Here is a 27,426-nt window from a genome sequence, read left to right as displayed (position 1 = left end):
CATTCTCACCATACCAGGTAGCATCATTCATCAGGTGACCATCGCAAGGTAACACATCCTCTTATGGGCACAGGGCAGGGTATGGCATCATCAATTTCAATGCAAGTGTCTATGTAGGGATCTAGTAGCACCATGTTGGTGAATACATTCTTGGTCTTGGTCTCACTGACCAGGTATATCTGGCCACTGGCTGTTGTGCAGCCACCGAAGAATTTATCGTTCAGGCATTCCTCTTCTAGAATAGTCCATTCGTCTGTTTCTACATCCAGACGTAGTGTCTGACCTCCAAACAGATAGAGGGCACCATTGAGCTCTGTAGCTACAATGTCATACCTGCAGGGAGAAGACCATTGTTACTTGGGAAAATCTAAGTAAAGAGTTTGGAAAATTAACAAATAGCTATTTATCATATCAGACGTTAACAATCAGCAAAGCAAGGGTAGGCCTATACCTTGCATTGCGTAGCTAGATGGTCTGCTGTGTGAACATGGTCCATGAGAGATGTACCGGTAGATGTCTTTTCTAAATGTAATTTTACTCACCGTGGAAAGGGAGAGAAGGAGACTACATCCCACTGATCTTCTTTAACCAGGTACCTCTGAACTCCACAATAAACATCCCCATTTTCATCCAATCCACAGGCCACATAGATACAAGAATGTAGAGTAGTAACGGCTGCTCTCTCCACAGTTCTCACCATGGGGCTTACAATCACCCAGCCCTCCTCCGACCCCAGGACAAGCCTCTCCACATCAGCCACAAGCCCTTCGTCCATATTCCCTCCCATGACATACAGTGCTGAATCCACCCCCGCTGAGCAGTGGCTGTGTCTGGGCTTTTGCATCTCTGGCCCTTCCACCCAGCGATGGTTCCCACATTCATATATCTTGACCCAGTCCGCGACGTACCACAGGCACTTCCGGAAATGGCCACCGGTAACAACTACATTGTCTCCTGCATGATTGTAGAATGAGAAGGCACAAATGTTATAGACTTGAAAACTTGACCGTAAGCCAAATTGTATTAACCATGTAATATAAATACTAAACTTTCTCCCATACTTTTAATGTGCTGGACAAACATAAATGGCTAGTGAATTAATTAGAACAGTGAAAATAGCCAGTCTACAATCTGACAATGCATCACAATGTGATGCATTTTAGAACACATTTCTAAAGATTTTGAAACATTTTCACACAACATGGCCAAAATAGGGACACCAGGGTTAATGTGGTTAATCCATGCACTTACAAATGGCACATTATAACACCATTATCCAATAATTATCATCCTGTTCCATGACGAATATCATTACCTACTGCAGCTACAGAGAACTGAGTGAGGTTCTTCCTCTGGAAAGGGGCACAGTTCTGCCATCTGCCAGTGTGGGGAAAGAACTGGTACAATGCCTGTTTTTCCGCGTCATGGGGCCCTCCCAGTACAAACACAGTGTCTTGAGCCCGATGCACAGACTTGCCCATAGACCAAGCGCCTGGGAAATTCAATTCATTCAATTTACAGATGAGTTTGGCTCTTGGGTCAGACCCGTTGAGGTGGGTTACCAGTTCTGTCAAATAAGACACAGACAGAAACTCAGGTCTCACCAGCTCAACTAGCTCTTGGAAGTGTTCATCTCGATCGGGGTCAAAGGCTACCCAGTTCATGGTGGCCTCCAGAACCAAGTCATCTTTGGGGACGGAGAGGTCACTGCTGGCAAGAAGGTCGGCCAAACTCTCCTTGGATAGGGAGAGGAAGTCTTCCTCTGAGGCGATAGCTGGAAAGTGAGTGAGCGCTACGTATCTCGCTGCCATGTACAGCTGCATGAAGCCCCGATGCCAGGCGTAGGCCATCATGCCCAGGCAGTTACTGAGGTGGAGCTCCCTCTCCAGGAATTTGCAGGACAGCAGTCTGGCTCGCTCCAGCTGGAGGAAATCTGCCGTCTCAAGTATTCCCAGAACATTACCTCTGTGCAGAGGTAGAACAGATGTCTGAGTGTGGTCCAGTAAAGCTCTAAACTGCTGCAGGCCCACTCCTTTGATCTCGACTTGCCGTGCCTTGCTCTCCCTGCCGCAGCCGAAGAAGAGAGCCCTGAAGTAAGGACTCTGAAGGGCCAGGTGTCGACGATTGACATAGAAACACTCTCCCTCTACCTGCAGCACAACGTCAGGAATCATGTGAGGCTCAGGCCCAAGCTCCAGCTCTTTTACACATGAAGACTTGTCCTCCTGTGTGCTGATCTCTTCAGAAGGACTTATGCGTCGTGTCCAACTCTCCAGCTCCCTGTTTGCGCTGCAGGCCATGTCACAACTTCAAGTAACACAGCCACACTAACAGGCTGTGCCTCTCTCTGGTTTAGGGCATGCCAACACAACTATTAATAGTTAAATACCCCCCCCCCCTCCTCCCCCCAACAGTGTTGCCATGTCAGCTTATTATAAGCGACTTTGGACTTCTATTTCTGAAAAGGTTGCTTGTAAATATTGGTACTTGTGGGTTGCGTTTTTTTGGGCCAGTTTTTAAAGTGTAGTTACTTATTTGGACTAAATGTTTTAATTATTGTTTAATCAGTAATTTAATGACCTCCAAAGAATGTGTTTGTCTGTAGTGTAGGCCTATACGGTATACCCCGATCTGAAAATATTTTGTGGCAGGGACACTCCCCCATTGGCCCCATAAACCTATTCAAGATATTCCAAATATTTCTAAATAAAATAAAGATCTTTCGAAAATAGCAGATCTACAAGTATGTCTCATCACGTGTTGTGTGCCTGTAGATCAGCAATTTTCTCTCAAATAGCCAATACATGTTTAAAGTCTTCATATGGCCTAGCCGCCTAGTTGGTCTGTTGCCTGATCCCACTATCTCAACAGGGAAAGGAGTCAGTTTTGAAAACAGATGCTAATTATAGCACAAATATCTTCATTCATTTCATTCTAACCTTTACTTATTCTCGAAAGGACATGCCAGTCATAAATTGGATTTGTTCATTTTGGAATTCCACTCAAATTTGTCTAAACATACAGAACAAATTATATCCACACGTCCCAGACTCTTCTCCCTTCTGGCTCCAAAACTATAGAATTAACTTCCCATTGTAATCAGAATTAACTGCAGACTCACTCCCAATCTCCCACAGTAGTCTGAAAACCCACCTCTTCAGACTCCACAGCACTTGCAGGCTAAAAAGAATTATGTACGGGTCGGTAATTTAGATAGCATATTATGTAGACATAGTTTCATTGTATAGATATTCTAGTATACTGTTAGGGAGGTTATGTTTATGTTAGATTATTGATCCTTGATGACTATTTATATGTATGTGTTGTTCTTGCTTATTGTATCTGCTAAATGCCTAAATTGTAAATTGTAATTGTAAATATTGTTAAAGACAACTTTCTTTTTCACACAGTAGGCTAATCTGGTGGCAGACCCGCAGGCCAGGAAAATTTGTGTGAGCTTTGAACTTTGTACTGAGAAAATGTGGAGAGACTGAGAGATCAGAGATAATTCATAATAATATATTATCTGAACAAATATAATTTTATGTTGTCTGACATTAATAAAACTAGACCGGTGCCCGGCTGTAGAGCACTGAACCCGTGTCAGACAGTACCCGTTCCACCCATCTGTGTGTGTCCCTTTTATGCCCATATGAGATTTCTGTTGTGATGTCAGAACAGGCCATATATGGAGCCTGGGCAGGGGCCCTGTCCAGAGCCCGGGCAGAGGCCTTTTGTTGGCGGTTCTGGACAACCATGGGTCCGACCGACTGCAGTGCAGTGCACGACACTGCACTCCCTGTGGGAGTGTGGAACGTGTGTGTCGAATTTTAAGTCGGTGGGGCGAACGTTTTTTTTACGTGGAGTTACGTGGATTACAGACGTACAGTACACACACACAGTCACGTACAGAGACAGAGATACAGTATGTGGTGCATTTATAGATATTTAATATGAAACAGTTTGAATTAATTGTTTCACTTTCAAGTATGTTTCACATAGCCTACTAACTGTATATTTATTATTTTCACATAGATAATTTTCAGGGGGGCATCAGTGCTATACAATAGCAAGCATGCAGACCTGTGTGTGATTTATATTTATGTTGCAATAAATGAATTCAATTCTGATTAATTGAAAATTGTGGACCCTTTTCTTTTTTTTCAACCCATTTTTGTCAATTATCTTCTAATGTAATCATGGGCACTACACTTCCTCTGCCAACCTGTTGTAAAACAATAAGTGTCGTCCACAGTAAAAGTTATTGTATTGAGTTGTGCTTTCTTTTTAAATGTATTCTACATACTGTTAATCAATCAATCAATAAATCAATAAATCAAACACGTTTAGATTATTTCTCACTTTGACCACCAGGCGCCAGTGTTGGTAAACCACTTTCTTCCACAAACTGGAAGAAAGCTTTAAATCAATAAATCGAATTAATCGACACAAATCGATTTAGGCCTATAATATTAATCCGTGTATTTTGCGTCCAGATACACGGATTAATATTGATCACAAATGTGTCTAGAGAAACTGCAAGCATAGACTAGCTTGAGTTCTAAAAATATAAATACCGGTACTATTTTATTTCCACGTCTTGGTATTCAATTGCACCATGGTTAGTACATGTATAATTTGTGCCATGTTTATTTGCCAAAGCAGATGAGCATGCGCTCGGCAATTTGATTGGTGGAAGACTTCACGGGTCAAAGTTGAACTTCGTGTGATTCTGCAAACATGGCGGTGAGTTCGACTGGTTTTCGTTTCAATGGGAACGTTTCCCCATTATTACGTTTAAACAAACACATTTCATATTGAGAGTGGCTTTGTTCTTTGGGCTAGCTATGTAAAAAATCACCTTGTAATTTGAGATATGCAACGATGTAGCCCAGATGAATGCTAACTGGTTGTTAGCATGCAAGCTAACTCTGTGTTGGTGCGTGCGTGTCCTCTTCGTCTGCAGGATAAAGAGAAGAAAAAGAAGGAGAGTATCTTCGACCTGTCAAAATACATCGACAAACCAATTCGAGTGAAATTTCAAGGAGGTCGAGAAGGTGTGTACACTAGAGCTGCTGGAGGCTAACGCTAGCCAAGCTAGCTGGTCAGGTGCAGCCACAATGAATGACGTTACGTTGTTATTTACATACCGACTGTTACGTGTATATGCCATTAATAGCCTTGGATCAGTACGATCAGATTTATGGTATACAGTCTGAAATGTCAAAACCGATCAAATACATCTGATTTAATAGCCCAAACATTTAGACTCGTAGGTTTTTTTCTCTCTACGAGATTCGTCAGAATCGAAAAAAACCTCTACGAGAGTCTAAATATTTGGGCTAACATCTGATAGTCTTCTCTTGATCATGCTATAGCTATCTAGATTATAGCATGCACTGTGTTGTCTCCACCAGGAGTATGTTTTGCGCTCTGTGTGTAGTGTGTGTCCGTCTGTTACCAGCTAATCTCTGGCATCTCCTCGGTCGCCAAATATTGCACACACACACACACACTCCCTGGATGCCAAGATGAACCTATGCCCCAAATGTTCCAGAACGGCCTGTTATAGCGCTACCTCTAGGCTGACTTTTGAAAAACACATTTCTGCATATTACTACTCCAGATTCTGTCCAAAAATCCTGCAAATCTTTACACAGTATCTCTATAGTCATGTGTTCAAGACGGATCTGTCCGATATTTCATATTCCATCCGAATTGGCTAACATTATATTTCAAAGTTTGCAGGATTGGCCCGATTTTAACAAAAAAGCCTCAAATCATGAACGCAGCGTGCCATTTACGTGAAACCTTTCACAGACTTTCCTACTAGGCTGAGGAAGAAATGGCACCCTTTTCACATTGGCCTATTGTAGCGCCACCACCTGACCTGCCCTCAGTGCCCTGGTGGAGACCTGTGCCCCGAGGGGCACTTTATCTAGTTTGCTGTGTTTCTCTCCCCCTCTACTGATTATCCTTCTTTCCTTAATGATGAGAAATGAATGCAATGCAAAATTGTCATTGGACTATAATAGTTTAGAATTCATTGTGTGTTTTCAAATCTAATTGTCGTTGTATTGCGTCCACAGCCAGTGGTGTGCTGAAGGGATTTGATCCTCTGTTGAACCTGGTGTTGGATGGTACGATCGAATACATGCGCGGTAAGAATTAAGAGCCATTATAGACCCATGTGAAATTTACCTGAGACCAGCTGCTCTAATATACTGTACTAGCACAGTGGTTCTCAAAGTGGGGTCCAGGGACCTCAGAGTTCCTTGATGGGGTTCCAATTCCAAATGGACCATTTTCAATTAATTCAATGCAATGAAGGAGTCGGACCCAATGGAAACAATTAAGCCAATAGAGGCTTTCTTGGGTTTAAATCCTCTTAGCAGACCTTGTATTGAACTGTACATGTACTTTCCTGTGCTCTTTTTTTGTAAAGTGATAACTTAACCACTTAATTCTGTAAATGTTACTACTTTAACCACATTTATTTTTAAATTAATTTGAGTGAAAATGTAACCAAATTGACATTGTTTTATATGATCGGTTACAAAAGCACAAATTAGCCCATTAAGACCCGAGGCAAATTATTTATATTCCTTTAAATCAGTATTGTTCCAAAATGATCAAAATAGATGAGAAGCTCAGTGTGGCATAAAGTGAATACCAAACGAGTCGCCCCTTTACCAACTCGCCCCGTGCGTACAGCCGGCGGAACTGTGTGGCCTGGTATTCCTAAAGTAACCTAAGTAAATTATGCTTAAACGGTTAAACCTAACCTTATTCCTAAACTTAACCTCAGTAAAACTATGCTTAAACCTAACCCTATACCTAAACTTAACCCCAGTAAAAAAACTATGCCTAACCTTATTCTCAGTAAAACAAAAAGAATAAAAGAACCGCGGCACAGAGCTGTCGGCGTGAGGTCGGTGGAAAAAATGGTTTAGGGGTGACCGTACCCGCAAAGTGACACGCTGAGAGCTTGTAGATCTGCTATTTTTGAATAGCCAACGCTGAGATGCCTGAAGAAGGTCTTTGACCGAAACGTTGCCAATAAAGTTCGTCTTTCAAGTGTAGACGGTGTGCGGGTCTTTGTGCACTTTATGTGCATTTTTCTGAATAGCCAACGCTAAAATCTAAAATGACACGGATGCTTTCCCGGTTTTCATCCTCATAAATGACTCTTCTCCTGTATCCATACCCTCCATCTCTGTACAGACCCAGATGACCAGCTTAAGCTGACAGAAGACACAAGGCAGCTGGGACTGGTGGTGTGCAGAGGAACGTCTGTGGTGCTCATCTGTCCTCAGGATGGCATGGAGGCGATACCCAACCCCTTTATCCAGCAACAAGACGGCTAATAGCTGATTTTTACTTGCTTGCGCGTCAGTGTCATGTGTCGAATTGCTGATCTACAATCTCAGGGTGTGCCCTAAGCTTGTTGATCGGCTATTTTTGATGTGTTGCACCTACTCACAACTAAGTATAACTGAGGCTTAAAACACTCACAATCCCATTCTATTCATACATGCGTTATGCAGTTTGTGAAACGTTTTTGGTTTCACAGCCATCATTTTAGTTTTCTGAAATCACATAATGGCAATTATGTACATATGTCAAAGCAAATTTAAGTTGCGTTGAGTCATATGTTGGTTGGAAAAAAAGACACCTTTGTTTCTATTTGTGTTGTAGAAAATTTAATTAAAACAAATATTTTTGAGTTGTAAAGAGCCTAGGTGCTTGGGGCAGTGTCTATAGTTCCATGTTTTCTTTTTATCTAAAATTTGTGAACTTTTTACTGTTCTTTGTTTTGATAATAAAATACCCTTAAAAACTAATTTGTCCGTGCGCTTCAGTTGCGTATTCTCTTGCAATTCAATGTGTGAGCTCCAAAGAGATCTGGCTGGTATGTCATACTTTGTAGTTTGTACTTACTCTAGTCTAAATGGTACTCAGCATTATAGTGATGCTTACAGCTGTGTCCGGACAGGCCGGAGTTGAACAGCCTTTTCTATTCCTACGGGAAGAGAGGTTTTTGATTGCGATCTAAGTTAAAATGTGTATTATAGAGATAAAGGGAGTGTGTGTTGTGTGTGGAGATTAGCCGTTCAACCCTGTCTGCACACTAACAAAGAGACAACTGTATTAACTGCATCAGGTTGGAAGCTCTAAGCTGCATGAGGTAATACTAATAATGTAAGCTGGAAGGTGTCTTCAATTAGATCTTAAACGTGTCAAAATCTCAGTGCAGCCAGTTTTTACGTATTTTCTTACACAAATAAGCTTAACTGGTTATATTTGTCTTTACAGACTGGAGAACTGTTGGTCAAAAATTGCGACCAAATATTAAAAGCAGTGCTTTACTGCTTTATAATCTAAATGTACATTTAAGTTGATTAATCAGCCATCAGCCTTCTATTAGTTACAGCAAATATTTTATTTTTTTATTTTACCCTGCGTGGACATCTAAAAATCACACCCGTGTGAAGTGAGAGGCGCTCTTATTTTACAACACCGAGGAGGGAATTCTAACTCATGTTGCTAGGATTAGGTGATGTAATGATGATGTAAAACAAACGGGGTGACAAAACAAACATTAAATTCTCTTTATTGCTAATCGCGTTTTTAAAACAAAATTTTAACTAAAAACAAACAAATTAACCGTAAATAAGAGCTATAGAAGACGCCGTCTAGGGAGGCTGTAATCCAGGTAAAAGAAGACTAATGGTTTGCCAACCGTAGTGAGCCCTGGGCACAGTGCCAGGGGGCAAAGAGAGAATTCCAGGACGTTATGCTCCTCCTCTGCTGTTCAGTCACTGTGTCAAGGGAGCATGGTAAGGCTGCATGTTGACGGACTGAAAGACTTTCATCATTTGGATACTTTTTTGTATCGGCTATTATTCCTATAGACCTTGTGTTTTTCAGTTTTCGTGTGTTTTTGGGGAGGATGGTAGTGTCGGGTGTTATTATTGACTCTAAGATTATGAGATAATGCCAAGATTTTGACAAATGCCTGTGTACACCGAGGTGTAACCAAAAGTCGCCCCTGATCCAGACCAGTGGGAGGAGGACTGATTGGGGATTTGTAGCCGAACTATATAAATGTGAGTTGCTTCCAGACCAGAGACACAACACACACGCATCTCCGCTTGGCATCTGGAAGACTGGAACTATTACAGCGGACCTCTTGCACCTGTCGCTTCTCTTCCATCCATCTATATCTTTTTGTCTGCATCCTGTCCTCCACTCCAGTGTGAAGCGAGGGATTTTGTGAATGTCAGCGCACAGAGGAAGGCTATCCTATCACACACAGGAGCGGTGAGTGAGTTTAGTTGTAGTAGAACATAAAGCCTTTATTGTTTTAATGTCCCACAGCGCAGCGCAGGGCGCACCTGGCTTTGATGTGCGTAAAATGCTCTGGTGCATTTAGCTCATGTCTCCGTGTCTTCACAGGTTTTATAAGCCAAAAGCTGTAACATATTGCTAAAATGTTTTTTTTTTAACTTTAAACTTTATTTTCAACATCTATATAATCGGATGGCAAGATGGCCTCCATGGCCTGATCTGTTTATGCACCCCGCTAAGGGTGCTTAAAGGACGACTTCACCCATTTTGATTGTATCTTCATATCATTGGTGTTGGTGACTCCTCACTAATGCTTATCATGGTACAATTTATTTCTACTCTGTCTCAGAGGAGGGCTGTGGACATTTCAGAAACCTGTCTACCAGTGACATCATCTAGTGGAGATTCTGGGGAATCTAAGCTAATAGAAATGGCAGGTTTTCTATTCCTGGAAAGTTAGCATGCTGTAATGAAAGCCATTGTTCTCAAGTTAATACAACTTGGGGGGTTTGTACCATTTTATCATGAGCAAGAGGACCAATTATATGAAGATAAGTTGAAAATGGGCGAAGTTGTCCTTTAATTTGTCTTCAAGTTGATCCGATTCTTTGTTTATTTTCGGTGTGTGCACATTGCATGCAGATCAGATGTCTGGATTACAGTAAATGAGACATTTATCCACATGAATACCCCGCCCATGCATGTTATTGTTTGTTGTCATGGCCTATATAGTATGATAGCCAGGGCAGGTCATGACTCATATGATGCTTGAATGTGATGTAAGCCCAAAATGTGCATGACAAAATCTTTACCAGCTCAAAGACAGTCCACGTCCTTTGGGAATAGCCTACTATATGCATGGTGTTTCCTTACATCTTGTTGTGACTGTATACACACGACCTACTATACTGACATCCTCTGTCTTTGACCTGTTTTCGGTGATATCCAGTACAGGAAATAATATAGAGGCATTTTCTTTCCCTCCTCCCAAGACTATAGGCTTGGTGTCTTTGGGGCAAATGTGATATTCAAGCCAGTGGAAGGAGAGTTGTGAGGCTGGTGCTGTGAGTGTGAATCCACCATGGAGGTGAAGAAAGACGGAGGAGAGCCGTGGTCCTCTAAAGGTCCCTCTTCTTCCTCTAAACCTGGCTGCTACAAGAGCATCCTCCTAGCCTTCCTCTTCGTCTTCCTCCTTATCGGGGTCTTCACAGGCCTACTCATAGGTAGGACTAAAACTGTTGTTTCCCCTGTGCAGGAGCAGTCGTCTCAAAAACAAGAAAACTTGCAGAAAAATACTTGCTGAGACTTAAGAAAATAACATTTGTTTTATTTGTATATGCTCATTATAAAGACTAAAGCGCTCAAAGTGAGATTAGCAGCACTGACACTGAAATTGCTATTTTAATCTCACTTTGAGCACAGAGCACTTTATAATGAGCATATAGAAATACAATAAAATGTATTTTCTTAAGTCTCTGTCTAAGGAGTTTTCCTTTGCAGTCTTTTTCTGCCAGTTTTCATCTCACAGTATCTCACAGATGTGGCATGGGATGTGTGAATTGGGTTGTGTTTTGTATTATGAATATTCCATGCATTACCATGAGATGAACAAATAATGAATAAATTAATATGTAATTGTGTAATAGTAATGTGTAATCTAATCTTTTATACAGTCTGTGTGTAATTCGGTGTACACAATCTCTGCCAAGATTTGAGGCTTTTTTGCTTGTTGCATTTTATTACAAACAATATTTGTTACAGTTTATTCTAAAAAGGAGATGTTAACTACCGGAATTGACAGACACTTAAAATTAAAACACTGATATGAGTGATATGCTATCATTGATGATGGCCTTTATTCTCTAAACAGTAACAAAGGGGCGTGTAATGGTGAGCAATGATCTCATGGATGTATACAATTATTTATTATCATTATTATTATGTCTTATGTCATTTTCAGCATACCTAGTGAGGGAGCAGCATTACTTCATGGAGACAGTGGAATTAAAGGGTCTGAAGTATGACCCCAAACTGCAGGATGAGGACTCTGGCTACTCTATAATGCTATCCTCAGTTTTAAAGGACAAGGTTAGAAAGAAGAAGTCTTTTTTCTCTCAAGGTGCATGGTATACTGATTTCCATTCACTATTGTGTTAAACTGTGACCCTCCCCCCGCCCTTATTTCTTTCAGATAAAAAATGTCTTCATTGCCTCATCAGTATCACATCACTATGTTGATTGCAGTATTGTTACCTATGGGTGAGTGAAAACAAAGCTGTGGTAGCTATTATTTGTGTAAAGAAGTGTAAAATGATGTTAATAGAGATGACATTTTTAACTTTAATTAATCCTCTATGGATTGCTCAAATCGATTTTGCACAATTCAATGTATCTTCTGTATACAATTATGCCTTATTGCACATTCTATAAATCCAGACACTAATCTACCCCCTAAGGTAAACCCTTCCACTGCTGACTGCTCATTCCCAATTAGTATTATTTTAACAGTTTCCGTGCCTTGAATGGATTACTCCAGGTTAATGTCGCTGCCGTATCGGACATACCCGCCTTTTGTTTTATGTGTTTAATCCGCCGTAATGTAATGAATCAAAAGAAAATCCGTCTTCGTCGCGGAGTATGAGACTGGATGGCTTCGCTGTGATGACGAAACCGGAAATCGTCACATGCTGTGGGCTGCTAGGGCTTCTGGGAAATTGAGGCCAATGGAAATGCATTGGGTGCAACGCCTCATTGAAACCAATCTTGTGTGCGTCTTCCGCGTGCACCAAGATGGTGGATGCTACACACAGATCATAACAAACCACGGGAGCTTTTTTTGATGGATTTTCGCGGATTAAAAGCCCAAATAATTCAGCGTATGCTCTAAAGGTAATACAACAATCTCGGCAGTGAAGGGGGGTTGATTAAAATGCGGGTTAATCGTAAAAAACAGTCAAACTGTTAATTGAATTATATATTTTTATTTTTATTTCTTTTTCATATCATATCAGGATTATTGTTTTTGTTATTATTGTTGTGTGTTACTGTTAGTACAGCATTGCAGAACCTGCCACACTAACGTATTGCTGATTCTACCAGTATGAGTATAGTATATTATATACCTCCTTGGTTCTTGATTCTTCTAGTCAAGTGGACAGACATAATTAATGGCAGACCATGTTGTGATTTTCTCGTCTTTCTAGTAACATCAACGATGAGGTGATGGCCACGTTTAGGCTGGAATTCAGAGTATCTAAGATCCAGCCATACAGTGAGAATTTTGTCCAGGACTTGCTGAGAGCGGGACTCAGTTCAGCATTGCGTGGGAAACCCCTGGTGGTGCCTGGGTTTGGAGAGATCAACGCTATCGTTTTACTTGGTACTTAAACGTTTTCAGCTGACTGTATACTGTATAGTAATAGATCCAGTGTGACCCAAGGGTCTCCAATTGTACTGTATGATGACCCTCAGACTCATTAACCCATTCTGACCTGAGATCAGATTCATACGAGGTTTCCACTGGACACACGCTGGTCTGACGAACCCATTCTGACCTGAGATCAGATTCTAAAAATGTCAGTCGTTCTTCGATTTTTCAAAAATAGCAGACCTACAAGCTCGTATCGCGCCACTCGGTGGCGCGATATGAGCTTGTAGATCTGCTATTTTTAAATAGCTAAAGCATAACATGATGCCGACACCAAAATGGGTGCCCGGTCAGAATGGGTTAAATAATAGCGTAAATAGCCTAACTATTAAAGGACCACTTCACCACTTCTTGTAGCATTAGCAAACTTACCTTTCTTTTTTTCTCTGTTTTTCAAAGGGACCAGTGGAAAGTCATTCTATAATATTGATGAAATGATGTGTGAGTATAGTATTTGTATTCTTTATCTGTCTTGCTGCTTGTGTGCTATACAAATAAAGTTTATTATCTATAAAGACCACTTTTTTTAAGGTTTGGGTTGTGTAGTTACTTTGCCATGATGCAACTCCAAATGTGGACAAAAAATAAAAAATAACTGCTCCAGTGATTAGAAATTGATAATTCAAAATTTGCTCCTCATTGACTTACATTGTAGCTAAAACAGCTCTCAAAGTCACTCTTTTAGTACGTAAACAAACACAAACAATGTTGATTCAGACAATATAGAGCATCACCAAAACTCATGCTGTTTTATTTTTTCATCAAAATGTTTTCTTCCTGTTGATTTGTCCATTTTATTGGGAAGAAAACCTGGACTGGATCCGTGGATCTGGATCCAGATCTTCAAATAGTAAAATCAACAGGAAGAAAACATTTTTATGAAAAAATAAAACAGCATGAGTTTTGGTGATGCTCTATATTGTCTGAATCAACTTTGTTTGTGTTTGTTTACATACTAAAAGAGTGACTTTGAGAGCTGTTTTAGATACAATGTAAGTCAATGAGGAGCATATTTTGAATTATCAATTTCTAATCACTGGAGCAGTTATTTTTTATTTCTTGTCCACATTTGGAGTTGCATCATGGCAAAGTAACTACACAACCCAAACCTCAAAAAAAGTGGTCTTACCCTTTAATAAGACAAATCACTTAAATTACTATAGCAGACTGATTTTGACTTCTAGACACTAGCAGAGATTGCCCGTCTTCAAAAAATGTTTTTACATAGTTTATGCAATGTATACTTTAGTTTAGTAGGTCTTGAAGCAGGATTTTAATGAGTTACAGCAAAAAAGTCAGGTACCTTCCATTACTTTTATTAATGTGAATAAAAAGTCAACAGTCAGAGATTCATGTCAACTATGTAGCTGATGTTGACAATGACAATGAATGTAGTCTACTGAACATTGTAGTACACTGTATTACACTGTAGTAAGTTCTAGTAACAGTGAATGTAACATACAGGACTGTATGTCACTCGTGCTTACAGTAGCTACACACCTGGCTGACACTGCTGTGTTCTCCTATCTCTAGCCAGATGTCCTGCCAACACCTTTACCTGTGACAATGGGGAGTGTGTCACCAAATCAAACCCAGAATGTGACTTCATCTCTGACTGTGCCGATGGATCTGATGAAGCTCGTTGCTGTGAGTGTCTCTTCAAACGTCATACTTGGTTTTCAGTTCTCATTTGTTGATATAGGGTATATGATTATGTATCGTATCGCTTATCAAAAATAGTACATAACCTGTATTACATCCTGATATAATATGCTGCAGAAGATAATGGCATATATATGAAAGTACCATTATAAGTGGCAGCATACACAGGTCATACTTTAAATAAGAATAGTTTGATAATTGAGTTCAATCCTACTTTATCACATATTACAGCGCAAGGCAAAAGAAAAAGATAAAATAAGCTAAAACACATAAAACCGTAATGAACTCTTTCCCATGATTTAACCTCCCTCATTTCCTCCCTCTGTCTCTCTCTCGCCATTTTTCCAACTCTCTCCCCGCAGCCTGTGGCACCCGTCCTGCCATGGGAAGTCGTGTTGTGGGTGGAGAGGACGCTCGGCGTGGGGAGGCACCATGGCAAGTTAGTCTGAAACTCCATGGCCGTCACACATGTGGAGCCTCCCTCATCAATGAACGTTGGCTAGTCAGTGCAGCACATTGCTTTGAGAGGTATGCTACCATTATGTCAGTCACCAGTAATGCAATCGGTCATCTTGTAGTCTTTGAAAATCATTGTAATGTAAGGTTTCTATTGTTGTTATAATGTTGTATTTTTGTACTTTGTTCTGTTAAAGCACCTTGTAACGTTAGAAAGGGTGCTATGTTTAACGATATAGTTTAACTATTGTCCTTTTCATCTTCCTCGCTGTAGGGATTATGACCCCAAAGAGTGGACAGCCCTGGTGGGGGCCAACCTGGTGAGTGGTGAGGAGACTGAAGCCGTCTCCATAAACATCAAGTCTCTAGTGGTGTCCCCGGACTATGACCCTAGTACCACAGACAACGATGTGACCGTGCTTGAACTGGAGACTCCCGTCACTTTCAGTCCTTACGTCCAGCCCATCTGCCTGCCATCCCCATCGCATACCTTTGTCCCAGGCCAGAACTGTATGGTGTCAGGTTGGGGAGCACTCCATCAATTCACCAGTGAGTCTTTCTGAGTTCATTAATTTACTTTATTCCTATAGTGGTCTTTTTTCCTGCATATTATTCTGTGTAACACCCTGTGGAGACATATTCTAATTGCATGAAACTAATACGTAAATGATGAAAATTGGCTTTTATGTGATGTACTTATTATTCTGTGTGCCTGCCATGCAATGGCAAAACACAGCTTGTAATCCGCCATACTTAATAATAATAAACATATTTTATTATTGTATGTTATCCTCTTGTAGAAAGTGAATTCAGGCTTCATGAAGCAGCTCTTATTAGAGATGGATTATTTAAGTAACTGGTGCATTTTGTTGTTCAGCTGAGGTGCCACCTGCACTGCAGAAGGCAGTGGTGAAGATCATTGACACCAAGATGTGCAACAAGTCGTCCGTCTACAGAGGAGCTGTCACTCACAACATGATGTGTGCTGGCTTCCTGCAGGGCAAGGTGGACTCTTGTCAGGTCAGTGTGTGTCACATACTGGCCCTGTTTGCTTAAACATTGCAGTTGCTCAAGAGTTTCAGTTAATTCATTTTTTATCTAGTAGTTATGTAATCGCAGCTTTTGATATTACTATTAGTAAGTAAACAACATCAGGAAGAAGCAGGACTCAACTTTTAGGATTCGAACTCCCTCCAGAGCTTCCCTCAGCACTCTCCACAGAGTCCACACACATATTTTATACTTTCAGCAGTGTACAGAGTTTCAGGAGTAACAAGAGATGGACATTCCTTAAATGGACTCTATTCTATAGTTAACTCACACAGTTTGAAATAGGTTTACATGAGTCGGCAGTCTCTAATGAGTTTGTCAGTGAAGAACAGGTGGTAATTAGAGTGTTAAGTATCATCTACTAGTAGGCTACATTAAATTAATCAATACCATAGTGTTTATATGCATTTTCGCCCCCACACTTATTCTGCCTCTAGGGTGGATATAATGTAACAGGAAATTGTTGAGCTTACTTGTATAAGTGTTTGTGTGTCATCTCTCAGCTGAGATTATTTTCAGCTATCAGACATTCCCATTAAAGGTCACCAGTATTAAATTGCAGGCTATCTGCTTACATTTATGGACAATACACTTTTGCTTTCTGGGTGAGCTTCTATAAATACACAGATACTGTAGTTTCTCCCTTTTGTTCTTTGGAATATGCACCCAGGGGTTAAATTGCGCAATGACACTGGTTACACCCTAAATAGGCTGACATTTTAGTGTGTCATCGTAACGTGGGCTACTGTTCTGGATGCAGAACTATGGTTGACAATGACATGGGTAAACCTTTCCCCAGGCCCTTATTACGGCACTAATGTTTTCGAATCTTGGGTATGACAAAACAGAAACAAGAATATAGTAGAGAGTAACACCAAGAAAACACTTACACTACACACGCAGTGTATTTAGTCATTCCTTCTTATCAAAGTATTCAGTTAATCACAGATCCTGTTCTGTATTTCTTCACCAGGGAGACTCTGGAGGACCCCTAGTGTGTGAGGAGGCCCCAGGGAAGTTCTTCTTAGCTGGGGTGGTGAGCTGGGGTGTTGGCTGTGCCCAGGTCAATAGGCCTGGGGTCTACTCCCGGGTTACTCGGCTCCGCAACTGGATTCTCAGCTACACTGACCCCAGCCTGGTCCCTCTTCAAGCCCCATATGTTGCTACTGTACCAGTTACTGTGGGACGAGCCTACAATCAACCACCTATACCCAGGACCATAGCTGCAGATATTGCCTCCCGTCCAGCCCAAACTGGTAATGCCCGGGGAGACCAGTGACTTTTAAAATCAACATATGAAACAATGACATTTACATATACTGTAGACAGACAGACAGACAGACAGACAGACAGACAGACAGACAGACAGACAGACAGACAGACAGACAGACAGACAGACAGACAGACAGACAGACAGACAGACAGACAGACAGACAGACAGACAGACAGACAGACAGACAGACAGACAGACAGACAGACAGACAGACAGACAGACAGACAGACAGACAGATTAGGATTCAAATACAGTGTAATCTAAATGTGATTTGAAATCTCATACATTATGTTGTTTGTCTCTCAGCTTTGAACTGCAGTGGGATCTTTCAATGTAGTGCCAACTCCTGCATAAGCAAGGTCAATCCAGAGTGTGATGGGGTTCCAGACTGCCCAAACCAGGCTGATGAAAATAACTGTGGTGAGTTACTCCTAATAAGATCCAACTAATAATCTATATGGAAAAAAGGAAAACGTGAATCAAGGGGGGAACAAATTAACAATATTTTTTGCATTCACTTCAGATTGTGGTGTTCGTCCTGCGCTGGGCTCCCATAGGATTGTGGGTGGCGTAACAGCTCGGAGAGGGGAGTGGCCCTGGATTGGCAGTCTCCAGTATCAGAGAGTTCACCGTTGTGGCGCCACACTCATACACAGCAAATGGTTGCTGACTGCGGCACATTGCTTGAAAAGGTACTGTCTGCCTCAAGCAAACAGACGTTTCGACCATATTGTACATAAACATAGACCTTTTTTCTTGTGACTGGCATCATAATGGCATTATGATTATAAGAGCACCCCTCACTTCACACGGTGTGATTTTTATTGTGTTGTAATTGAATAATGGAGTCAGTCAATGTTGACCGCTAGCATCATTGTGTGGTTAATACGTCATGGACATTTGAATTTAGTTTGTGAATCAATCTTTCAATATAGCCTATGAAAGACTAAAAGATATGCTGTCGGCCCAGGCCACTGGCACCCATGCCATGTTGAACCTGCGACAACGTGTCGCGGGTTCGAATCCCAATCCTGATGACCTTTCCGGCATATGAGTTATTTCTAAGTACTGTAGATTAAATACATTTTCCAGTCATTGTATTTTCCTAGGCTATTGTAAGAAAAAAGATTATCGAAACAAATAAAAACACACTTTAACCACTTGAACAATCTCTGCCTAGAAAATGACCTATCTACAAGCTCAATGAATCGAAACTATGCATTGTAAGCTTGATTGATTGATAATTTCTGCAGAATGTTTGCCTAGTTTTGAGGGGCACTACCCACTACTATGTCCAGCTTTGAGGGTTATATGCACAAACATTGAAGACAAAAGTGTGTAAGCACAAACATTGAAGACAAAAGTGAGAACACAAATTGTGATTGGCCAGAATGAGATGATGTATGACTATGATGACATATCATTATAAGAGCGTCCGTCACTTCACATGTGATTTTGTCTATTGTCTATTACTATTATGACATGTGCCCAGTACAGGAACACTAGGGTTCATGTGGTTAACCCATTTTGGGCGGGAACCCCTTTTGGTGTTAGCATTATGTTATGCTTTAGCTATTGAAAAATAGCAGATCTACAAGCTCGACTGACATAGAAACATAGCTTTTTCAGAAAACTGTCAGGATGTAGAAGACATTTTTAGAATCTGATCTCAGGTCAAAATGGGTTAAAATGCCTTTTATTTCGTCCCCACCATCCAGCAGTGACGCCAACCACAACCCTGCCGGCTGGTCGGTGAGCTTGGGCTCTGTCCTGCGGTCCGGGGTGGGAGCCCTGGTCATACCCGTCCAGAGGATCATTCTCCACCCGGGCTTCAACAGCTCCACCATGGACAACGACGTGGCTCTGCTAGAACTGGCCGTGCCGGCCTCCAGGTCATACACCATTCAGCCGGTCTGTCTGCCCTCACCGGCCCACGGCTTCTTCAAGAACGCAGAGTGCTACATCGCAGGCTGGGGATCCATGCGGGAAGGAGGTGAGGGACATTTAACATTTGAAAAAACAAAAAGTTGATTATTTTGATAATAGCCGACCTACACACCTACAGGACACAAGAGAAACATGCTTTTGGTCGAAAATTTTATTTATTTTTGGTGAGTGAAAGGTTTATGAGATAAATGACCCGGGTGTCTTTTCAACACATTTTATGCCCCGGAATTTTTCAAAATATAGGCGCTAGAGTGCCTAGCAGATGAGACAGATTTTACTCATTTCCCCCCAGAACAGGGAGTTATAATGTTCCATTACTACCTTGCGCTGTCAAGTCTGATCTCTCTTTAGAAGCGTTAATATTCTAAAGATATGCTTGTTTAAGTCAGAAAATTGGGACAGAACATTGGTGTTCTGATCGAAACCATGGACAGTGCCATAGATTTAGATAATAATAGCATATTTGTCAGCCTGTAAACAAGGAAGTTAATGGCTGTGCGCATGCGCAAAACATGTAAACACACAAACAATACATTAGCACCGGTAAGGGAAAGCATAGGCTTCCATCAGCTGTCACTGAAGGCCAGGGAGAACCTTAAAGAATCTTTAATATAGATTTTAAAATAACAATCGAGCAGCATTGATATGTATGGGCAAATACTTTTAGAGCCTGGGGTGGCCGCCGCAAAGGCTCAGTGATCCCTGGCTGGTTGGTTCCATGTGTATGTGCCCGGTGGAAGCATTTGGAATTTGGATGTCTTCCCCCTCCCCAGGCCAACAGTGGGTTTTGGCAGTATCATGGACACACAGGGAACTGGCAATAACTGAATTGGGTAAAACAAAAATAAAACAGGATTAACAAAACCAATCGTTTTGGTGTAATTAGGTTGTAATTGTGTTGCATGACCAAAAGTGATGTTTTCATTAATTTTCTGTCAACAGGTTCATTGACTAACCTACTGCAAAAAGCTTCAGTGAAAATTATTGACCAATTAGACTGTCTGCAATCCTACGGCACTGGGCTGACCTCTAGCATGATGTGTGCTGGCTACATGCAAGGAGGAAGAGACACCTGCCTGGTAAGATGTGATGTTGATCATGTTCTTTTCTCATTCAGGAGGCTGGCCATCTTAGTGGTAAAAGATCTAAAAGGCAACACACACAGGCTGTGCAGCTTAGCAGAACAGTATCGACGTGTGTAAAGTGCTGTCCATAAGCAACAACAGGACACGGCGCGCTGCCGCACGCCTATCAGATTTGTAGTAATAAAGAAAATGCGCCTGACGTCGCCGGTGTGGGATAGGTCCAGAATAATGGAGGCAGCTGTTTTTACATTTGCTGTTTGCAGCCTGTGTGTGTTATATTACCCTTTAGACAGCAGCACCTTAAGGCCACACGCAAAGATTATCCTAGTGTTCTGGGAAATGGGGCAATGGTGTTGAATAGATCATTATTTTAGAGTGGATAGTTAAGAGTGCACTAAGGCCTGACTGACTTGCTATTCTGGACAGAGATCAGTTTAGCAAAGTCAGTGTCACCTTTTAAGTCCCACCTGTCACATTATGTTAAAACTGCAACCCAGATTGTTTACGCAATTTGTATGGTAGAGTATGTCAATACAATACACCTGCAGTGGTTGGAGGAGGTCTTCCTACTCTTCCATGTCAATATAGTTTTTTTAAGGCACAACAGACACAAGCTGCACTGCCATCGTTATTGTACTATTGGACATTGTTGCAATTACCTCTCTCATAAAGGTTTATCTAGTCTTGTAAAGCCCTTTGCAACCCCCCCTAAAGAAATGCTATACAAATGAATGTTTATTATTATCATGTCATGGCTTGATGACACATCAGCAGTTCAGCAGTTATAACATGCATCAGACATGACAGATAAAATCTTATTATTCAGGAGTTCTGCTACACTGAGAAATGCTTATCTGATGGGAGAGAGTACAATTTCCTAAAACTACGTTGTTTCCCTTCTCGCCCTCTCAGTCTCTGTAATCTTCTTATGGATGTTAGCCAGATGCATTCCTGTCTCGGGTCAAAGCACCTGGCACCCAATAGCTATCCAAGTGACATTTTCTTTTTGGTCTGTCTCTCTCCCCAGTCAACCATTTTATTCTCCTTTTTTCTTTGCGTAGAACGGAGAAAACAATGTTAAATATGACTGATAACTAGGTTTTAGTGCCACTCCCCTGTGTTGACAGTGTTTCCTGTCTCATGTCTTTTTACCTAGGGGGACTCTGGAGGGCCTCTTACATGTCGACAGCGCAATGGCCAGTGGTTTGTTGCCGGGGTGACAAGCTGGGGACACGGCTGTGGACGATTTGGTTACCCAGGGGTGTACACACGTGTGACGGCCATCAGGCAGTGGATATCAGGATACCTGCCTTTCTGAAGTCATGCAGAAAGGAAATGATACACGGGAAATCACTACATTCCATGTGGAGACCAATAAACTATCCTGGTGCTTCTTCTACAGAACATTGTACTGTACAAGGACTTAAGTCATGCTAATGGACTGAGTCAGCATGTTGCATTGTATTTAGTACATACTGTACAACACCATTTTTCTGACCCACTCCAGTCTCCAGTTCAGACTACTGTTGTGTGTGATCTACTGCTCATGGGTGCTGTTAAACGGTTTGTATTAATGTGCAATTATCTGGCCTGGGACCAACTTCTCTAATGTGAACTGGAGATATGAGAACCCTATGGAAACATCATTCTGAACTCTGGCCATTGGACTTCCTATTAGCACATGCATAATGGGAATTTGTGTATTTATTTCAGTTATTTATTGTCATAACATTCATTATGCTATGTAATGTGTTTGGGCTTTGGAATATATGTGGTTCATTTATTGGTATTTTGGCTTCTTTTTGTATCCATGTTTACAGAGCAACTGTGATAAACTAAGCTAAAACAATAACCATTCACTGGCATATTGGTAATGTTTGTACATTTTAATATTGTTAAGAAAGTTCACATTCCATAAACAAGACTTAAGGCATATTTCTTTCATGGAAATAATTCACAGGTTAAATCAGACACAAAATAACATTATTTATTGGTTTCTTAGTACACATACATAGGTTCACAGAAGGATTTGAGTTCCCAGACAAACCATGCTCAAAATGTGAGAAGGGTTCAATCCTCCTGTCTGCAGCAAAGCAGACCCTGTTGAAACAAGACCACTACTGTGAATGCCGGCAGATAGGGTGACAACGGGAAAACGGGTCAGACAAAACAGTTTTGTTCTCGAGGAGTACTCCGATATAGGTCTGTTTTGAGGTTCTTGGATGTCAGGTTTACAGTTATGAAAACAAAAAGTTGTTCCTCAATTATTTTTTGTGAATGAAATTAGGTCTGCAGAACAGCATCGTAAGATAAGCCCTGTGCCTGAAATGGTGTTTCATTTATTGAATTCTTGCTCTCTTCTTGACACTCCCCCTGTAAAAAAAGGAGACTGTGCCAATAGTATGCTTAGTGAAGTGATTCCCAATCCTCAAAATCCCTGCTAATGCTGGTTTTCCATCCTGTCTGGTCAAAACTTTAGTTAATTGCGCACTTGTCATGCACCAGAAAGCAGTTCCACAAGCTTACGTGCCATGCTGAGATGTGTTGTGAGCTTGTAGATCTGCGAACTCACTGACTAGACAGCTACAATTACACTGGGTAAATGGAATTCACTTCCTGGTAGGACGGAAAACCAGCATTAACAGAAGCTCTGGAACAGTAGGGGCTGACTGTGTACTCCGTGTGATCCGTTTAGAAGATTTGGCATGGGAATAAAACATTTCTGTTGAGGCCCCAATGATGGTAAATACAAGAAAAGGATCAACTTAAAAGTATTGCAAAAAAAACCTGGGTCATGGAGTGAACTTATAAAATAAGTCACTTGTTGATTACAGGCTTAGACTATAGGTTAGTTGTTTATCATCTGTTCATAAAAACATGTATAACACAATAGAGAAAAAACAACTCATTTGAAAAACAATATTCAATCATAGCCAAGCAATAATCCTCAGTGTAATGAAAATGTTCCTTGCAATATTATGGCTAAAATACACAGGCTCTTCTAGCTCTAGAATATCTCTGTTACATACATTGCCAACTTGTATTTTACATACAGAGCCATAGAACACCCATTTCTGCTTCGTCCATGTGAAAGTTCTGGCACAAAACATTTAGTCAAATATCTCCACTTTTCCACCGGATTCGCATGGACATCCGGGCAAAGGGGCCCAGAATAATGGGTGAGTACAAACGGAGCGCCGATCACATTTTAGCCCTGGTCTAGTGCTTAGTGTCTAGAGATTCACTAACACGCTGGACCCACCCCATTCAACTGTTATCACCCGATAATCAAAAGAATGTTCGTAATCAGCACCTTAGAAATACCCCCAGTATGTGATAATCAACATACTGGGAAATGCTGAAGAGAAACTATGGGAGCTTTGCTTTTTGTGTCAATGATGTCAATGACGGAGGCACAACGTGTCTGGTCTGGTGGCCTTGAGCCACGTGAGGCACCGCCGAGCGAATCGCCGTGCCGAGCGTTACGAAGGCCACCAGACCCGACTCAGCGCCGTCCGAGTTACGTCCCTAGAGGCAGAGAATAGTATATATTAGTAGCCCCTAGTTTCCATGCACCGACAATAGAGTTGGAAATGACACGTTCTGCAGGGGGAGTCCTTGACCAGGCCATGTCTGCACCACCACCCTGCATGCCAGTCCGGGGGAATACAGCCAAACACCACAATGTCTAGTATGCCAGTATGGACATATTGGCCATATTCCAACGTCCTGATAACGGTTGATTTCGTATATTTAATACAGTGATAACGGGTGTGCCACACATGTCCCGGCACTCACTGGAAGCAGACACGGGTGTTCTATGGCTCTGTATGTGAAATACTTGGCAATGCATGCAACAACAGATACATTCTAGGGCTACAGCTCTTCTAGCCTGTCTGTGAGGTATTACAACGGGTAAGTTCTTAGCATCAGTGGTGCAACATCCTGTTCCTATAGGATAAGTCAAGTTGGAGATTGACTTCTGGAGAGGGCAGGCAGGGTGAGGGACTGAGGAGATGATGCTCATATGCGAGCTCGTTCCCTCTGTAGTCTGGAGTTGTAGGCCCGAGATACGGTGTTCCAAGCATCCATATACCTGTCCATGCACATGGCAATGCATTTCTGGAGAGAGATACATTTATTATCAGCCCCGTTATGAGAGAATTCCGATGTCAATGAAATATGGAGTAATAATGTAAAATGTGGCCTTCTGTAGTCAGACAGTAGTGCTGGTTATTCTTGTAACAGACTAAACATAAATTCAATTTGGTCACTCAGTGGAGGATCCTTGATCACCATAATACCATACCTGTTCAGAGTTGTCCAAGGAGTTGCCTGGTTTTCCTACACATTTCTTGAAGCACTTGTCGGTCATTCTCTGAAAGATGATGTCATGAAGATATGATTGCAACTTCAAAGTAGGCAGCACCACAACAGCAAGTACAACAAAACAATATAATAATGATGCAATTCAATGGCTAGCTTAAAGGAGCTAGCGTGGTATAACGTTAAGTTACCTGCAGTATCTCCTGCGCGTTAGCAACCGCAATCTGGACCTTGACCTGCTCCATGATCGTCCCAGAATCCATTTTACCGCCCGCTCCGCCAGCTGACATGTCTGAACCAAACCCGTCCATTTCGAGCTTTGGTATTTTTTAACTTCAGTCTAATAATGTTATTTTACACTGCACGTGTGTGTGAACCAAATGATAAAAGTTAGCCAGTTGCCCTTGACAGCGCCGGAAGCTTCAGTGCGTCATTTCCACGTGCACATGGGTAGTGTAGTTTTGGATTAGTGGTTAACATGCAGAGTTACATGTTTTCCACTTGGTGGCGATGTATTCAAAGATATCAAGGGTATGTGATTTTGTTTGGTTAAATAAGTAAAATTGCTCTTATAGTCTCATTATTCTGATAGTAGGCCTACTCATTAACAGTAGTCTCCATGTCTCCCCAGCTCTTTATTAAATAGAAAAAGTATTTTCAGGCCAGGACACAAGTTTTATCCAATCAGGATATATGGAACTTGTATGATACTCATTACTCATGATACAAAGAAATGCGTAACAAAACAATACAAATGAAGCTGATAAATGGGTAGGCGCTACTCTCTCCTGATTGGCTGAAATGTTGCCAGCTACCTGAAAATGACTCAGAGACAGACACACAGTAACCCCTGTTACTGAACAAACATTATATTGCAATACTATTAGAATATAGTGCTTTAGCCTTTCTAAATAAATGAATGAATGAATAAATAAATAAATAAATAAATAAACAAACAAACAAACAAACAAACAAACAAACAAACAAACAAACAAATAAATAAATAATAGCCTAAGAAGAAGACGAAGAAGAAGAAGAAACACTTTTAGTTTGAACCAAAAACTAATACCTATACATTTAATGGAGGATTAAGATTGATATAAGACCATTCACATGACCCCAATTAGTTTGGCCTAGCATTCTGTTCTTCTCCCTGATAGTTTGTATGCGTGGTGATGACATTGTTTTGGTGTTGTTGAAGAAGCCCAGACATGAGGCGGTCCCACTCCCCAGGACCCCCCTTACTGTATATGTCAGACTGGATGACCTCAATGAGATCGCCAGCTGCCCTGAGAAAATAGCCTACAGTAGAGACAACAATCAATGGTGGAAGAAGTAACTGCTGCATGTGCACGTTTATATTTGTGTATTAATTTAAGTATGTTGTTAATGCATGATACCGCATGTGCATATGTAACGGTCTGTAGTCTGTTTTTGTTTTTGGTTTATGTTCATCATCTATATCTTTATATGAGTACATTGATGCATGTCTCTTTTTCTATATTTTCAAATTATTGTAGTGGACTAAAAGATTAAAGATTCAGTATTTGCCTCTGAGATGTAGTGGAGTGGAAGTATCATGAAATTAAAATACTCAAGTAAAGTAAAAGTACATTGCCATTTTACTTATAAGTATAGGCTACACAACCTGAGTAAATGTACTTAGTTACTTTCCAACACTGATATTTCAGACTGGATGACCTCACTGAGACGGCCACCTGCCATGGGAAAATTAACATGTAATACAGTAGATACAACAATATAGTGACCGTTACTGTCCACCACGCTGCAATACAAGACTGTTCACTGTTGTTGTGCTGGGAGGATTTGAAAAGAAATTGTGGGGGGTCTGACTGGCAGTATGTAAGAGTAATTAACAACCAGTTATAGGCCTATACAGTGTGCACACACGCACGCACGCACGCACGCACGCACGCACGCACGCACGCACGCACGCACGCACGCACGCGCACACACACACACACACACACACACACACACACACACACACACACACACACACACACACACACACACACACACACACACACACACACACACACACACACACACACACACACACACACACACACACAATTCCTGTGGCCCCAAGCCACAGGAATGAATTAGGTGGTGTTGGTATAGGGTTAAAATGCAGTAAAATGATTAACCTTAGATTACAATCTTTAGTTCATTAAACTAATCTTCTTAAATTGGTAATCTCCAATTGGCATACTTGTAGGCTACATGAACGCATTTGACTCTATCAGCAATAAAATGCAATGATGTTATCTCTATAACAGATTTGCCAAGAACATTTTCCCACACACAGAATTTGTCCCCTGCATTTAACCCATACTCAGGGGGCAAACACTGACCATGAATCTGTCCCTAACATGTCTTTTGTTTTGGAAACCCACATGAACATGGGCCTTCCACACAGAAAGTCCCCAATCAGGTTCGAACCCAGGACCTTCTTGTTGTGTGGCAACAGTGATGACAGATGACAGTAAAAATCACACCTGTGTGAACTGAGCGGTACAACTATACATTTATTGTTATAGTTAATGTACTCTACTGTGCTCTGTACTGTATTGTAGTGTACTGTGCAGGGGACCCCGGAACATACAGACTCCCAGGAACACGCCCAGGGTGCCGGCCCGGTTCCGGCGAGCTGCCCCGCGTCCGAAATGGTTGAGAAATGACAGGGCTACCGTGTGGGGGTCCCCTGGGGGTCCGCCCCGGGGGCCGGTCCGGTTCTGGCGAGCTGCCGCGCAACCGTAACGGTCGAGAAATGACAGAGTTACCATGTGGGGGTCCGCGGGGGGTCCCCGGAACATCCAGAGCCC

General features: G+C 41.5%; 4 protein-coding genes across 4 annotated transcripts; 2 read left to right on the top strand and 2 right to left on the bottom strand.

Moving 5' to 3' along the window:
* Nucleotides 1–2,263, bottom strand: LOC310860536 (kelch-like protein 23). Its single transcript, XM_083767509.1, has 3 exons — nucleotides 1,316–2,263; nucleotides 543–954; nucleotides 1–333 (listed from the first exon to the last, which is right to left on the bottom strand). The coding sequence occupies exons 1-3, from the start codon at nucleotides 2,172–2,174 to the stop codon at nucleotides 24–26; spliced, it is 1,581 nt and encodes a 526-aa protein (XP_083623635.1). The 5' UTR covers nucleotides 2,175–2,263; the 3' UTR covers nucleotides 1–23.
* Nucleotides 2,264–4,683: 2,420 nt separating this feature from the next.
* Nucleotides 4,684–7,844, top strand: lsm7 (LSM7 homolog, U6 small nuclear RNA and mRNA degradation associated). The gene is made up of 4 exons (XM_083768199.1): nucleotides 4,684–4,746; nucleotides 4,967–5,057; nucleotides 6,090–6,161; nucleotides 7,225–7,844. The coding sequence occupies exons 1-4, from the start codon at nucleotides 4,741–4,743 to the stop codon at nucleotides 7,365–7,367; spliced, it is 312 nt and encodes a 103-aa protein (XP_083624325.1). The 5' UTR covers nucleotides 4,684–4,740; the 3' UTR covers nucleotides 7,368–7,844.
* Nucleotides 7,845–10,432: 2,588 nt separating this feature from the next.
* On the top strand, nucleotides 10,433–21,824 carry tmprss9 (transmembrane serine protease 9; the record flags this gene model as incomplete). The annotated part of the gene is made up of 15 exons (XM_083767054.1): nucleotides 10,433–10,574; nucleotides 11,312–11,439; nucleotides 11,543–11,610; nucleotides 12,555–12,730; nucleotides 13,178–13,219; nucleotides 14,312–14,425; nucleotides 14,803–14,968; nucleotides 15,171–15,445; nucleotides 15,774–15,916; nucleotides 16,920–17,202; nucleotides 17,526–17,639; nucleotides 17,743–17,911; nucleotides 18,941–19,212; nucleotides 20,109–20,245; nucleotides 21,408–21,824. 15 exons carry the CDS (start codon nucleotides 10,433–10,435, stop codon nucleotides 21,567–21,569), a joined length of 2,391 nt encoding a protein of 796 aa, XP_083623180.1. The 3' UTR covers nucleotides 21,570–21,824.
* A 398-nt stretch (nucleotides 21,825–22,222) lies between these two features.
* timm13 (translocase of inner mitochondrial membrane 13 homolog (yeast)) lies at nucleotides 22,223–24,983 on the bottom strand. The gene is made up of 3 exons (XM_083767447.1): nucleotides 24,769–24,983; nucleotides 24,561–24,629; nucleotides 22,223–24,373 (listed from the first exon to the last, which is right to left on the bottom strand). The coding sequence occupies exons 1-3, from the start codon at nucleotides 24,886–24,888 to the stop codon at nucleotides 24,275–24,277; spliced, it is 288 nt and encodes a 95-aa protein (XP_083623573.1). The 5' UTR covers nucleotides 24,889–24,983; the 3' UTR covers nucleotides 22,223–24,274.
* Nucleotides 24,984–27,426: the final 2,443 nt, after the last annotated feature.

The sequence above is a fragment of the Protomyctophum parallelum genome (assembly GCF_964188405.1).
Source record: "Protomyctophum parallelum genome assembly, chromosome: 6".
Classification (NCBI taxonomy): Eukaryota; Metazoa; Chordata; class Actinopteri; order Myctophiformes; family Myctophidae; genus Protomyctophum; species Protomyctophum parallelum.
This window is presented reverse-complemented; position numbering and strand designations above follow the sequence as displayed.